The 16,088-nt window shown below is 41.9% G+C and overlaps 3 protein-coding genes across 3 annotated transcripts; all 3 read left to right on the top strand.

The window, feature by feature from the left end:
* Positions 1 to 3,975: 3,975 nt before the first annotated feature.
* Positions 3,976 to 4,632, top strand: LOC309484615 (extracellular superoxide dismutase [Cu-Zn]-like; the record flags this gene model as incomplete). The annotated part of the gene is made up of 1 exon (XM_082150942.1): positions 3,976 to 4,632. The coding sequence occupies one exon, from the start codon at positions 3,976 to 3,978 to the stop codon at positions 4,630 to 4,632; it is 657 nt and encodes a 218-aa protein (XP_082007068.1).
* A 4,840-nt stretch (positions 4,633 to 9,472) lies between these two features.
* Positions 9,473 to 10,129, top strand: LOC309484614 (extracellular superoxide dismutase [Cu-Zn]-like; the record flags this gene model as incomplete). Its single annotated transcript, XM_082150941.1, has 1 exon — positions 9,473 to 10,129. One exon carries the CDS (start codon positions 9,473 to 9,475, stop codon positions 10,127 to 10,129), a length of 657 nt encoding a protein of 218 aa, XP_082007067.1.
* Positions 10,130 to 15,070: 4,941 nt separating this feature from the next.
* On the top strand, positions 15,071 to 15,727 carry LOC309484612 (extracellular superoxide dismutase [Cu-Zn]-like; the record flags this gene model as incomplete). The annotated part of the gene is made up of 1 exon (XM_082150936.1): positions 15,071 to 15,727. One exon carries the CDS (start codon positions 15,071 to 15,073, stop codon positions 15,725 to 15,727), a length of 657 nt encoding a protein of 218 aa, XP_082007062.1.
* Positions 15,728 to 16,088: the final 361 nt, after the last annotated feature.

Genomic DNA, 16,088 nt, shown 5'->3' with positions numbered 1-16,088 from the left:
ATCAATGTTATATAGCTCAACATGATGAAATGTTAGAATATGATCAGTATGTTATTCTAATGTTCATCTAGCTTACTGCTAGTCTCATACAGACAAACAAACACATAGAATAACATTATAACTTTCAACACACTCAAATGCAGTTTAGTGTGATAGACCAAGTGAAACAGTGCTGCGTTACCTCACAAGTTTAATTCGCCAAATAAACTGACTTGTTAACCCTTTCCCACCAAGGCAGTGCTGGTGCCGGTTCGGAGCTAGAGCCTAGTTTCAAATCGGTTCTTTGTTTTTCGACACCCAAAGCACCAGCTCTGAACCAGGAAAAGTGGTTCTTAAGTAGCACCAAAAAACATTGCTGGTCTAGAAGTAAGAACCGCTTGCGTCAGGGGCTGGGGGCGGGGTTACCGTGACCAACAAGACGAACAGAAACTTGTGACCGCCATTTTTCAAATAGCAGCTAATCGAGCTAATAGCAGCTTGATTGTAATCTCCGTCTATGCAAGTTACGGCGAGCTGCACGAACACGTTGGATTCGCCGTGTTTGGATGCCGATGTAGGTTCGCAAAGCCATGAGCATCAATAGTAACGCAACGACCTCCATTGTTGATGGAAGGCTCGTTCGAGATGCATCGGAGCGGCACGGACCGACCGGAGCTGCGGGAGTGTTTGGAGAGCATACGACTCCTTGTGCTTTTGGATCGCTTTCGCAGTGCTTTGATGTCATGAGCCGATCGGTCTGCGAGAAGCCGAACCATCTCGAACAAGCCTGGCGTGTTTGTGTTTGGCGCTGCCACGCTAGCATTGCTGGGCAACATGAGATGTATACAGTGACGTAAGATCTGGCTCTGTGGTGGCTCTCTGGTACCTTGGTAATCCAGAATTCTTGCGAGAGCACAAGTTGAATTTGCTCAGCGAGTTACTCTGGTGTTGAGTAATGATGCTCATTAAATATGCCCCTCGATCTGAGCTGCACCAGTCACATGGGGTTATCTGATATAGGCGGGCCAGAGGCGAGCTAAACAGAAGACGACAGCACTGTGACGTCGAAGTCATTAGTAAACATTGCAAGATGGCTATGGATGAACAGCAGTTGTTTGAAACGGCTTTGGCCGCTACAATGAACGAGTTAGACTTGGCTTTTTATCTAAAACAGGAACAGAAGACGCCGCTCGAGTCGTTCCTTTGCAAGAAGGACGTTTTTGCTGTTTTGCCGACCGGATACGGTAAGAGTCTAATCTACCAGTTAGCTCCGCTGGTAGCTAAGCGTATGGGGTTTATTGTTGTGATTGGTCGTAGTGTTATCCAATTGCGTGCAGTGAGATCTTCAAATGCATGCTTGGTGCCACCCCTCGAGCTGGCCGAGTTTCATTAGTCGACGCCAGACCATTAATCTTTTATATTTAGGTCTGGATTTCCAGGCTACCTCTCTGGCCTTGTGGAAAGGCAAACCGGATCTTAGAGAGCTCGTCAGTCGAACCAACTCCGGACTGGCAATAGCTCTGGCTCTGAACTGGCACCCGGTTCATGCTGGTGGAAAAGGGGTATGTGTGAGTATTAATTCAGCACTTGCGGGTAGATCGGTAGATTGAAATGTCCTTAATCCTTCATGTCCGCGGGACTCGCATGTGGCGCTGATATCTGTCTCTCATTAGCAATCGCGACCTGCTTCATACCACAGTCATGTTAAAAACATCAATGTATTCACTCATCCATAAACATTATTAGATCCTTCGGCATGACGACAAGTTCCATAATTCCGCTTATGTGTCATCAACCTACACCTTTGTCATTGTAAGAGGTTAGCAAGCCTGGTCAGCACCTGGATGGGAGACGACCTGAGAAAACCACGTTGCTGCTGGAAGAGGTGTTAGTGAGGCCAGCAGGGGGTGCTCACCCTTGGTCTATGTGGGACCTAACGCCCCAGTGTAGTGATCGGGACACTATACTGTCAAAGAGCACCATCCTTCCAATGAGACGTTAAACCGAGGTCCTGACTCTCTGTGGTCATTAAAAATCCCAGGATGTCCTTTGAAAAAGAGTAGGGGTGTAACCCCGGCATCCTGGACAAATTTGCCCCTTGGCCTCTGTCCATCATGGCCTCCTAATCATCCCCATGTACTGATTGGCTTCATCACTGTCTTCTGTCCACCATTAAGCTGGTGTGTGTGGTGGGCGTTCTGGCCCAATATGGCTGCCGTCGCATCATCCAGGTGGATGCTGCACATTGGTGGTGGTTGAGGATATTCCCCCTTCCTTGTAAAGCGCTTTGAGGACCCAGAAAAGCACTATATAAATGTAACAAATTATTATTATTATTATTAAAATGTAGATGCCGCTATATAATTCTTTAAAATATGGACACAATTTAAGTTGATTTACAGTGTTTAGAGAAAACAGACAGAAAAAAAGTTTTACAATAAGGTTACCATTTTAAATGTTCCTCTTATTGAATTTTTGTTAGCCTATTTGTTGTTGCATGTGTTGTAGTTCCATTTGTAATATGTTGTAGAGTTCATTAAGATATCTGATATTCAAATTTCATCCAATTTCATGTCAACATGAGATATGTTCTAGTTGTTTTGAACTTTACACATGCATTGAGTGAACTGATGAGTATTACTCATCATAGCCTATCTATGTGCTTTTGGGTCTGTTAAATATGCTGTGGAATATGTTTGTGTGATGAGTTAATAAATCATGTGTTTTTAAGATCCAGGATCATTTTTTGATAAATTAGGGATGGGTCACATTACCTGAAAAGAAATTTGTCTGGAGTGCATGGTCTCAAAATGTTTATTGGTATATACCTTGCAAATAACACATATCAACTGTATTCAAAATGAAATATTAAAGTCGGACCTTAAAGTTAACAAAAGTAATAAAAAGAAAAAAACATCTAGGTACTGTATATCTAAATGACACGTTTAACAAAAAGCGTCCCACCTTACCTGCATGCATTCAATCTACTAAAAGGGGATTTTAACATCGATGCCATAGAAGAATCATTCCCTCAGAAATGTTTACTTCTGCCTTCAAAGACAATTAAATAGCAGTCCAATTGTATGTGTAATATAGGCTTGTCAGGCTTGGTACATCAGAGTCTGTAGAAATGGCTTCATGAAAAAGAAGAACTGTCAGCTATTCACTTATGTGAGATGAATATCTGCTATGAGAAGTGGTGTCAAGCATGAACGTCAAGTGGAATTGTACACTAAGAATTAATGAGTCACAAATGAGCCACCAAATGAAGTGAAGATGAATCCATAGCAGTACTTCTTTTAATAAACACAAAACAATGGAGATAATCTACAATGGAGAACACATTGTGCAATGCAAGACAAAGAACTGAACAAACTGAGTGCTATATATAAACAGGCAAACAAAGGGAGCTAAATGAAACACAGGTGAACTTAATTAGTGACTAACAGACTATCATGGTTAACTTGTAGCTCAACATGAGTTCCTAAAAGAGCAGCCAAAAGTGTGATTCTCTCAACCCCAGGTCAGGACTGCACACGGATTAAGCGTTGTAGTGTTTTTGTGACTGCACTATTCAGGCTCCACACGGATTGAGGACAACTTTTCAGCTATACGGTAATGCACCTTTGCTGTTTTAGGCTTGTGTTTTGTTTTTTTCTCCATTCCATTTTCTCCATCAACTGACTTGATTTAGTACAACTAAAAAAAAGTTAGTTTAGGCAAAAGTATAGATCTTGTCTTTTATTTGACCTGTCCTTGTGAAAAAAGTACACTTTAGCATGCTTTAAAAAGAAGTACATATTATTGAAAATAAAGCTATAAAAAATATACTTAAGTGCAAGAATGTAATGTTTTCAAACTAATCTGGTTGTGCTATTTTACCTAATGCAACTTCCATTCTCAAAGCTTTGACCTTTTATCAAAAATATTACATCCTTAAACCAAACGGCATGATTTGACTGAATCCACTCTTCATTGTAGGCTTTAAAGATCAACATGGAGAAAATCATCCTAATATTCCCTCTGATATTGCTGGCGCTGCATATACAAGGAGGAGAGTTCTCCAAATATCCAGCTTGTTTGCCTGAAGCTCCACAGCCGGAAGTCGTGGAGTTCGACAACACAATCTATGCCACTTGTGAAGTAACTCCCAGCCCCAATTTGCCACGTAACCAGCCAAAGATCTTTGGGCAAATCCTCTTCAAGCAGCTCTTCCCCAATGGAGATTTAGAAGTGAAAATCAACCTCCGTGGTTTGCCTGCCACCGATCGTCAAGAGCGTGCCATGCACATCCATCAGTATGGAGACCTCAGTCAAGGCTGCATCACTGTTGGTCCTCATTATAATCCAAACGGCGTTGACCACCCTCATCATCCTGGAGACCTGGGCAACTTTGCTTCCGAGCGAGGAGTTATAAGGCAGTTCCTGACGCTTCCAGACGCCAAGCTCTTTGGGCCTTATTCCATTCTGGGACGTGCGGTGGTGGTTCATGAGAAGGAGGATGATCTGGGAATGGGTTCAGATGAGGAGAGTAAACTCAGTGGGAATGCTGGAGAGATAATTGCTCTCGGTGTGATTGGTATTACTACTCCAAGTCTGTGGGAGAAGACCGGACCGTTCCCCAAGAAACCATGTGGAGGGAGTCACAGATGAGGGAGTCGGATATGGTGGGAGGGCAGACTCAAATAGGATAATCATGATTTTCCTTGTGTATTCTTTGTATGTGTCCTACATTAAAGTATATTTCATAACCTGAACATTCCCATGTTTTTTTTTCTTGCTCTTTTCAGAGGCTTTTTGGCCATAGCTTCCAATAGTAAATGCACTCTTAAAAATAAATGTAGGGTGAATGCAGGCGAAGTGGGCCGTTTAGTTTGATTTACTGTGCTCAATGGGTTAACCCTTTAAGAGCATGACAATGGCCTTTAATTAAAGATACACTATTTCTTTAAATGATAAAATGGTTTTGGTTGATGCAATATGACACTGGAGGGTGTGGCTACATCTCAAGGGAGGACACCCTTATTGTTGAAGGTAGACATAAGATTTTATTTTCTAAATTATAAGGTTTCTCGCTAAATGTCAACAAATGGGTATATTATTCTGACAGTTTGTTGCTACAGTTAACACGGAATCAAAATGCAAAAAAAAAAGATTTAAAAACGTGTTGGTTTTCTTGTAAGGTGTTTAAAGCTACAATATGTACGATTTTTGTAATAAAATAACCAAAAATCACTTGCAAAGTGTGATATATATATATTTCCTGTAGTTGTGTACTTTCAGTATCCCAAAAGTTCCCAAAGATTTTTAATTTCAGAGAAATTCCAATTTTAAATAATGACGTAATATCCGCGTTATCACTGGTTTCCGCTCGTACTGCCATAGTAACCATGGCGACAACTGCGTTACGTCTAGCGGCACGCTCATGGAGTTGTTCCACGTCCGTGACAAACTTCGACTCGACCGAGACGTCTTGCATGTACTTTATTAGACAGGTGAGCAAATGTACATAAAACTAATCAATGTTATATAGCTCAACATGATGAAATGTTAGAATATGATCAGTATGTTATTCTAATGTTCATCTAGCTTACTGCTAGTCTCATACAGACAAACAAACACATAGAATAACATTATAACTTTCAACACACTCAAATGCAGTTTAGTGTGATAGACCAAGTGAAACAGTGCTGCGTTACCTCACAAGTTTAATTCGCCAAATAAACTGACTTGTTAACCCTTTCCCACCAAGGCAGTGCTGGTGCTGGTTCGGAGCTAGAGCCTAGTTTCAAATCGGTTCTTTGTTTTTCGACACCCAAAGCACCAGCTCTGAACCAGGAAAAGTGGTTCTTAAGTAGCACCAAAAAACATTGCTGGTCTAGAAGTAAGAACCGCTTGCGTCAGGGGCTGGGGGCGGGGTTACCGTGACCAACAAGACGAACAGAAACTTGTGACCGCCATTTTTCAAATAGCAGCTAATCGAGCTAATAGCAGCTTGATTGTAATCTCCGTCTATGCAAGTTACGGCGAGCTGCACGAACACGTTGGATTCGCCGTGTTTGGATGCCGATGTAGGTTCGCAAAGCCATGAGCATCAATAGTAACGCAACGACCTCCATTGTTGATGGAAGGCTCGTTCGAGATGCATCGGAGCGGCACGGACCGACCGGAGCTGCGGGAGTGTTTGGAGAGCATACGACTCCTTGTGCTTTTGGATCGCTTTCGCAGTGCTTTGATGTCATGAGCCGATCGGTCTGCGAGAAGCCGAACCATCTCGAACAAGCCTGGCGTGTTTGTGTTTGGCGCTGCCACGCTAGCGTTGCTGGGCAACATGAGATGTATACAGTGACGTAAGATCTGGCTCTGTGGTGGCTCTCTGGTACCTTGGTAATCCAGAATTCTTGCGAGAGCACAAGTTGAATTTGCTCAGCGAGTTACTCTGGTGTTGAGTAATGATGCTCATTAAATATGCCCCTCGATCTGAGCTGCACCAGTCACATGGGGTTATCTGATATAGGCGGGCCAGAGGCGAGCTAAACAGAAGACGACAGCACTGTGACGTCGAAGTCATTAGTAAACATTGCAAGATGGCTATGGATGAACAGCAGTTGTTTGAAACGGCTTTGGCCGCTACAATGAACGAGTTAGACTTGGCTTTTTATCTAAAACAGGAACAGAAGACGCCGCTCGAGTCGTTCCTTTGCAAGAAGGACGTTTTTGCTGTTTTGCCGACCGGATACGGTAAGAGTCTAATCTACCAGTTAGCTCCGCTGGTAGCTAAGCGTATGGGGTTTATTGTTGTGATTGGTCGTAGTGTTATCCAATTGCGTGCAGTGAGATCTTCAAATGCATGCTTGGTGCCACCCCTCGAGCTGGCCGAGTTTCATTAGTCGACGCCAGACCATTAATCTTTTATATTTAGGTCTGGATTTCCAGGCTACCTCTCTGGCCTTGTGGAAAGGCAAACCGGATCTTAGAGAGCTCGTCAGTCGAACCAACTCCGGACTGGCAATAGCTCTGGCTCTGAACTGGCACCCGGTTCATGCTGGTGGAAAAGGGGTATGTGTGAGTATTAATTCAGCACTTGCGGGTAGATCGGTAGATTGAAATGTCCTTAATCCTTCATGTCCGCGGGACTCGCATGTGGCGCTGATATCTGTCTCTCATTAGCAATCGCGACCTGCTTCATACCACAGTCATGTTAAAAACATCAATGTATTCACTCATCCATTAACATTATTAGATCCTTCGGCATGACGACAAGTTCCATAATTCCGCTTATGTGTCATCAACCTACACCTTTGTCATTGTAAGAGGTTAGCAAGCCTGGTCAGCACCTGGATGGGAGACGACCTGAGAAAACCACGTTGCTGCTGGAAGAGGTGTTAGTGAGGCCAGCAGGGGGTGCTCACCCTTGGTCTATGTGGGACCTAACGCCCCAGTGTAGTGATCGGGACACTATACTGTCAAAGAGCACCATCCTTCCAATGAGACGTTAAACCGAGGTCCTGACTCTCTGTGGTCATTAAAAATCCCAGGATGTCCTTTGAAAAAGAGTAGGGGTGTAACCCCGGCATCCTGGACAAATTTGCCCCTTGGCCTCTGTCCATCATGGCCTCCTAATCATCCCCATGTACTGATTGGCTTCATCACTGTCTTCTGTCCACCATTAAGCTGGTGTGTGTGGTGGGCGTTCTGGCCCAATATGGCTGCCGTCGCATCATCCAGGTGGATGCTGCACATTGGTGGTGGTTGAGGATATTCCCCCTTCCTTGTAAAGCGCTTTGAGGACCCAGAAAAGCACTATATAAATGTAACAAATTATTATTATTATTATTAAAATGTAGATGCCGCTATATAATTCTTTAAAATATGGACACAATTTAAGTTGATTTACAGTGTTTAGAGAAAACAGACAGAAAAAAAGTTTTACAATAAGGTTACCATTTTAAATGTTCCTCTTATTGAATTTTTGTTAGCCTATTTGTTGTTGCATGTGTTGTAGTTCCATTTGTAATATGTTGTAGAGTTCATTAAGATATCTGATATTCAAATTTCATCCAATTTCATGTCAACATGAGATATGTTCTAGTTGTTTTGAACTTTACACATGCATTGAGTGAACTGATGAGTATTACTCATCATAGCCTATCTATGTGCTTTTGGGTCTGTTAAATATGCTGTGGAATATGTTTGTGTGATGAGTTAATAAATCATGTGTTTTTAAGATCCAGGATCATTTTTTGATAAATTAGGGATGGGTCACATTACCTGAAAAGAAATTTGTCTGGAGTGCATGGTCTCAAAATGTTTATTGGTATATACCTTGCAAATAACACATATCAACTGTATTCAAAATGAAATATTAAAGTCGGACCTTAAAGTTAACAAAAGTAATAAAAAGAAAAAAACATCTAGGTACTGTATATCTAAATGACACGTTTAACAAAAAGCGTCCCACCTTACCTGCATGCATTCAATCTACTAAAAGGGGATTTTAACATCGATGCCATAGAAGAATCATTCCCTCAGAAATGTTTACTTCTGCCTTCAAAGACAATTAAATAGCAGTCCAATTGTATGTGTAATATAGGCTTGTCAGGCTTGGTACATCAGAGTCTGTAGAAATGGCTTCATGAAAAAGAAGAACTGTCAGCTATTCACTTATGTGAGATGAATATCTGCTATGAGAAGTGGTGTCAAGCATGAACGTCAAGTGGAATTGTACACTAAGAATTAATGAGTCACAAATGAGCCACCAAATGAAGTGAAGATGAATCCATAGCAGTACTTCTTTTAATAAACACAAAACAATGGAGATAATCTACAATGGAGAACACATTGTGCAATGCAAGACAAAGAACTGAACAAACTGAGTGCTATATATAAACAGGCAAACAAAGGGAGCTAAATGAAACACAGGTGAACTTAATTAGTGACTAACAGACTATCATGGTTAACTTGTAGCTCAACATGAGTTCCTAAAAGAGCAGCCAAAAGTGTGATTCTCTCAACCCCAGGTCAGGACTGCACACGGATTAAGCGTTGTAGTGTTTTTGTGACTGCACTATTCAGGCTCCACATGGATTGAGGACAACTTTTCAGCTATACGGTAATGCACCTTTGCTGTTTTAGGCTTGTGTTTTGTTTTTTTCTCCATTCCATTTTCTCCATCAACTGACTTGATTTAGTACAACTAAAAAAAAGTTAGTTTAGGCAAAAGTATAGATCTTGTCTTTTATTTGACCTGTCCTTGTGAAAAAAGTACACTTTAGCATGCTTTAAAAAGAAGTACATATTATTGAAAATAAAGCTATAAAAAATATACTTAAGTGCAAGAATGTAATGTTTTCAAACTAATCTGGTTGTGCTATTTTACCTAATGCAACTTCCATTCTCAAAGCTTTGACCTTTTATCAAAAATATTACATCCTTAAACCAAACGGCATGATTTGACTGAATCCACTCTTCATTGTAGGCTTTAAAGATCAACATGGAGAAAATCATCCTAATATTCCCTCTGATATTGCTGGCGCTGCATATACAAGGAGGAGAGTTCTCCAAATATCCAGCTTGTTTGCCTGAAGCTCCACAGCCGGAAGTCGTGGAGTTCGACAACACAATCTATGCCACTTGTGAAGTAACTCCCAGCCCCAATTTGCCACGTAACCAGCCAAAGATCTTTGGGCAAATCCTCTTCAAGCAGCTCTTCCCCAATGGAGATTTAGAAGTGAAAATCAACCTCCGTGGTTTGCCTGCCACCGATCGTCAAGAGCGTGCCATGCACATCCATCAGTATGGAGACCTCAGTCAAGGCTGCATCACTGTTGGTCCTCATTATAATCCAAACGGCGTTGACCACCCTCATCATCCTGGAGACCTGGGCAACTTTGCTTCCGAGCGAGGAGTTATAAGGCAGTTCCTGACGCTTCCAGACGCCAAGCTCTTTGGGCCTTATTCCATTCTGGGACGTGCGGTGGTGGTTCATGAGAAGGAGGATGATCTGGGAATGGGTTCAGATGAGGAGAGTAAACTCAGTGGGAATGCTGGAGAGATAATTGCTCTCGGTGTGATTGGTATTACTACTCCAAGTCTGTGGGAGAAGACCGGACCGTTCCCCAAGAAACCATGTGGAGGGAGTCACAGATGAGGGAGTCGGATATGGTGGGAGGGCAGACTCAAATAGGATAATCATGATTTTTCCTTGTGTATTCTTTGTATGTGTCCTACATTAAAGTATATTTCATAACCTGAACATTCCCATGTTTTTTTTTCTTGCTCTTTTCAGAGGCTTTTTGGCCATAGCTTCCAATAGTAAATGTACTCTTAAAAATAAATGTAGGGTGAATGCAGGCGAAGTGGGCCGTTTAGTTTGATTTACTGTGCTCAATGGGTTAACCCTTTAAGAGCATGACAATGGCCTTTAATTAAAGATACACTATTTCTTTAAATGATAAAATGGTTTTGGTTGATGCAATATGACACTGGAGGGTGTGGCTACATCTCAAGGGAGGACACCCTTATTGTTGAAGGTAGACATAAGATTTTATTTTCTAAATTATAAGGTTTCTCGCTAAATGTCAACAAATGGGTATATTATTCTGACAGTTTGTTGCTACAGTTAACACGGAATCAAAATGCAAAAAAAAAAGATTTAAAAACGTGTTGGTTTTCTTGTAAGGTGTTTAAAGCTACAATATGTACGATTTTTGTAATAAAATAACCAAAAATCACTTGCAAAGTGTGATATATATATATTTCCTGTAGTTGTGTACTTTCAGTATCCCAAAAGTTCCCAAAGATTTTTAATTTCAGAGAAATTCCAATTTTAAATAATGACGTAATATCCGCGTTATCACTGGTTTCCGCTCGTACTGCCATAGTAACCATGGCGACAACTGCGTTACGTCTAGCGGCACGCTCATGGAGTTGTTTCGTTCAAACATTATGGACCATGGCAAGTAGACTTTGGGACAAAAGGAGAACTAAAACGAGGATCAATATCGGTGTGGTGTTTTGGAGATGCCGAGAGCTCCACGTCCGTGACAAACTTCGACTCGACCGAGACGTCTTGCATGTACTTTATTAGACAGGTGAGCAAATGTACATAAAACTAATCAATGTTATATAGCTCAACATGATGAAATGTTAGAATATGATCAGTATGTTATTCTAATGTTCATCTAGCTTACTGCTAGTCTCATACAGACAAACAAACACATAGAATAACATTATAACTTTCAACACACTCAAATGCAGTTTAGTGTGATAGACCAAGTGAAACAGTGCTGCGTTACCTCACAAGTTTAATTCGCCAAATAAACTGACTTGTTAACCCTTTCCCACCAAGGCAGTGCTGGTGCCGGTTCGGAGCTAGAGCCTAGTTTCAAATCGGTTCTTTGTTTTTCGACACCCAAAGCACCAGCTCTGAACCAGGAAAAGTGGTTCTTAAGTAGCACCAAAAAACATTGCTGGTCTAGAAGTAAGAACCGCTTGCGTCAGGGGCTGGGGGCGGGGTTACCGTGACCAACAAGACGAACAGAAACTTGTGACCGCCATTTTTCAAATAGCAGCTAATCGAGCTAATAGCAGCTTGATTGTAATCTCCGTCTATGCAAGTTACGGCGAGCTGCACGAACACGTTGGATTCGCCGTGTTTGGATGCCGATGTAGGTTCGCAAAGCCATGAGCATCAATAGTAACGCAACGACCTCCATTGTTGATGGAAGGCTCGTTCGAGATGCATCGGAGCGGCACGGACCGACCGGAGCTGCGGGAGTGTTTGGAGAGCATACGACTCCTTGTGCTTTTGGATCGCTTTCGCAGTGCTTTGATGTCATGAGCCGATCGGTCTGCGAGAAGCCGAACCATCTCGAACAAGCCTGGCGTGTTTGTGTTTGGCGCTGCCATGCTAGCGTTGCTGGGCAACATGAGATGTATACAGTGACGTAAGATCTGGCTCTGTGGTGGCTCTCTGGTACCTTGGTAATCCAGAATTCTTGCGAGAGCACAAGTTGAATTTGCTCAGCGAGTTACTCTGGTGTTGAGTAATGATGCTCATTAAATATGCCCCTCGATCTGAGCTGCACCAGTCACATGGGGTTATCTGATATAGGCGGGCCAGAGGCGAGCTAAACAGAAGACGACAGCACTGTGACGTCGAAGTCATTAGTAAACATTGCAAGATGGCTATGGATGAACAGCAGTTGTTTGAAACGGCTTTGGCCGCTACAATGAACGAGTTAGACTTGGCTTTTTATCTAAAACAGGAACAGAAGACGCCGCTCGAGTCGTTCCTTTGCAAGAAGGACGTTTTTGCTGTTTTGCCGACCGGATACGGTAAGAGTCTAATCTACCAGTTAGCTCCGCTGGTAGCTAAGCGTATGGGGTTTATTGTTGTGATTGGTCGTAGTGTTATCCAATTGCGTGCAGTGAGATCTTCAAATGCATGCTTGGTGCCACCCCTCGAGCTGGCCGAGTTTCATTAGTCGACGCCAGACCATTAATCTTTTATATTTAGGTCTGGATTTCCAGGCTACCTCTCTGGCCTTGTGGAAAGGCAAACCGGATCTTAGAGAGCTCGTCAGTCGAACCAACTCCGGACTGGCAATAGCTCTGGCTCTGAACTGGCACCCGGTTCATGCTGGTGGAAAAGGGGTATGTGTGAGTATTAATTCAGCACTTGCGGGTAGATCGGTAGATTGAAATGTCCTTAATCCTTCATGTCCGCGGGACTCGCATGTGGCGCTGATATCTGTCTCTCATTAGCAATCGCGACCTGCTTCATACCACAGTCATGTTAAAAACATCAATGTATTCACTCATCCATAAACATTATTAGATCCTTCGGCATGACGACAAGTTCCATAATTCCGCTTATGTGTCATCAACCTACACCTTTGTCATTGTAAGAGGTTAGCAAGCCTGGTCAGCACCTGGATGGGAGACGACCTGAGAAAACCACGTTGCTGCTGGAAGAGGTGTTAGTGAGGCCAGCAGGGGGTGCTCACCCTTGGTCTATGTGGGACCTAACGCCCCAGTGTAGTGATCGGGACACTATACTGTCAAAGAGCACCATCCTTCCAATGAGACGTTAAACCGAGGTCCTGACTCTCTGTGGTCATTAAAAATCCCAGGATGTCCTTTGAAAAAGAGTAGGGGTGTAACCCCGGCATCCTGGACAAATTTGCCCCTTGGCCTCTGTCCATCATGGCCTCCTAATCATCCCCATGTACTGATTGGCTTCATCACTGTCTTCTGTCCACCATTAAGCTGGTGTGTGTGGTGGGCGTTCTGGCCCAATATGGCTGCCGTCGCATCATCCAGGTGGATGCTGCACATTGGTGGTGGTTGAGGATATTCCCCCTTCCTTGTAAAGCGCTTTGAGGACCCAGAAAAGCACTATATAAATGTAACAAATTATTATTATTATTATTAAAATGTAGATGCCGCTATATAATTCTTTAAAATATGGACACAATTTAAGTTGATTTACAGTGTTTAGAGAAAACAGACAGAAAAAAAGTTTTACAATAAGGTTACCATTTTAAATGTTCCTCTTATTGAATTTTTGTTAGCCTATTTGTTGTTGCATGTGTTGTAGTTCCATTTGTAATATGTTGTAGAGTTCATTAAGATATCTGATATTCAAATTTCATCCAATTTCATGTCAACATGAGATATGTTCTAGTTGTTTTGAACTTTACACATGCATTGAGTGAACTGATGAGTATTACTCATCATAGCCTATCTATGTGCTTTTGGGTCTGTTAAATATGCTGTGGAATATGTTTGTGTGATGAGTTAATAAATCATGTGTTTTTAAGATCCAGGATCATTTTTTGATAAATTAGGGATGGGTCACATTACCTGAAAAGAAATTTGTCTGGAGTGCATGGTCTCAAAATGTTTATTGGTATATACCTTGCAAATAACACATATCAACTGTATTCAAAATGAAATATTAAAGTCGGACCTTAAAGTTAACAAAAGTAATAAAAAGAAAAAAACATCTAGGTACTGTATATCTAAATGACACGTTTAACAAAAAGCGTCCCACCTTACCTGCATGCATTCAATCTACTAAAAGGGGATTTTAACATCGATGCCATAGAAGAATCATTCCCTCAGAAATGTTTACTTCTGCCTTCAAAGACAATTAAATAGCAGTCCAATTGTATGTGTAATATAGGCTTGTCAGGCTTGGTACATCAGAGTCTGTAGAAATGGCTTCATGAAAAAGAAGAACTGTCAGCTATTCACTTATGTGAGATGAATATCTGCTATGAGAAGTGGTGTCAAGCATGAACGTCAAGTGGAATTGTACACTAAGAATTAATGAGTCACAAATGAGCCACCAAATGAAGTGAAGATGAATCCATAGCAGTACTTCTTTTAATAAACACAAAACAATGGAGATAATCTACAATGGAGAACACATTGTGCAATGCAAGACAAAGAACTGAACAAACTGAGTGCTATATATAAACAGGCAAACAAAGGGAGCTAAATGAAACACAGGTGAACTTAATTAGTGACTAACAGACTATCATGGTTAACTTGTAGCTCAACATGAGTTCCTAAAAGAGCAGCCAAAAGTGTGATTCTCTCAACCCCAGGTCAGGACTGCACACGGATTAAGCGTTGTAGTGTTTTTGTGACTGCACTATTCAGGCTCCACATGGATTGAGGACAACTTTTCAGCTATACGGTAATGCACCTTTGCTGTTTTAGGCTTGTGTTTTGTTTTTTTCTCCATTCCATTTTCTCCATCAACTGACTTGATTTAGTACAACTAAAAAAAAGTTAGTTTAGGCAAAAGTATAGATCTTGTCTTTTATTTGACCTGTCCTTGTGAAAAAAGTACACTTTAGCATGCTTTAAAAAGAAGTACATATTATTGAAAATAAAGCTATAAAAAATATACTTAAGTGCAAGAATGTAATGTTTTCAAACTAATCTGGTTGTGCTATTTTACCTAATGCAACTTCCATTCTCAAAGCTTTGACCTTTTATCAAAAATAATACATCCTTAAACCAAACGGCATGATTTGACTGAATCCACTCTTCATTGTAGGCTTTAAAGATCAACATGGGGAAAATCATCCTAATATTCCCTCTGATATTGCTGGCGCTGCATATACAAGGAGGAGAGTTCTCCAAATATCCAGCTTGTTTGCCTGAAGCTCCACAGCCGGAAGTCGTGGAGTTCGACAACACAATCTATGCCACTTGTGAAGTAACTCCCAGCCCCAATTTGCCACGTAACCAGCCAAAGATCTTTGGGCAAATCCTCTTCAAGCAGCTCTTCCCCAATGGAGATTTAGAAGTGAAAATCAACCTCCGTGGTTTGCCTGCCACCGATCGTCAAGAGCGTGCCATGCACATCCATCAGTATGGAGACCTCAGTCAAGGCTGCATCACTGTTGGTCCTCATTATAATCCAAACGGCGTTGACCACCCTCATCATCCTGGAGACCTGGGCAACTTTGCTTCCGAGCGAGGAGTTATAAGGCAGTTCCTGACGCTTCCAGACGCCAAGCTCTTTGGGCCTTATTCCATTCTGGGACGTGCGGTGGTGGTTCATGAGAAGGAGGATGATCTGGGAATGGGTTCAGATGAGGAGAGTAAACTCAGTGGGAATGCTGGAGAGATAATTGCTCTCGGTGTGATTGGTATTACTACTCCAAGTCTGTGGGAGAAGACCGGACCGTTCCCCAAGAAACCATGTGGAGGGAGTCACAGATGAGGGAGTCGGATATGGTGGGAGGGCAGACTCAAATAGGATAATCATGATTTTCCTTGTGTATTCTTTGTATGTGTCCTACATTAAAGTATATTTCATAACCTGAACATTCCCATGTTTTTTTTTCTTGCTCTTTTCAGAGGCTTTTTGGCCATAGCTTCCAATAGTAAATGCACTCTTAAAAATAAATGTAGGGTGAATGCAGGCGAAGTGGGCCGTTTAGTTTGATTTACTGTGCTCAATGGGTTAACCCTTTAAGAGCATGACAATGGCCTTTAATTAAAGATACACTATTTCTTTAAATGATAAAATGGTTTTGGTTGATGCAATATGACACTGGAGGGTGTGGCTACATCTCAAGGGA

Source organism: Leuciscus leuciscus (assembly GCF_965113295.1).
Source record: "Leuciscus leuciscus genome assembly, chromosome: 20".
In the NCBI taxonomy this organism is placed as follows: Eukaryota; Metazoa; Chordata; class Actinopteri; order Cypriniformes; family Leuciscidae; genus Leuciscus; species Leuciscus leuciscus.
The sequence above is the reverse complement of the archived record's forward strand: the minus strand, read 5'-3'. Positions and strand labels throughout refer to the sequence as shown.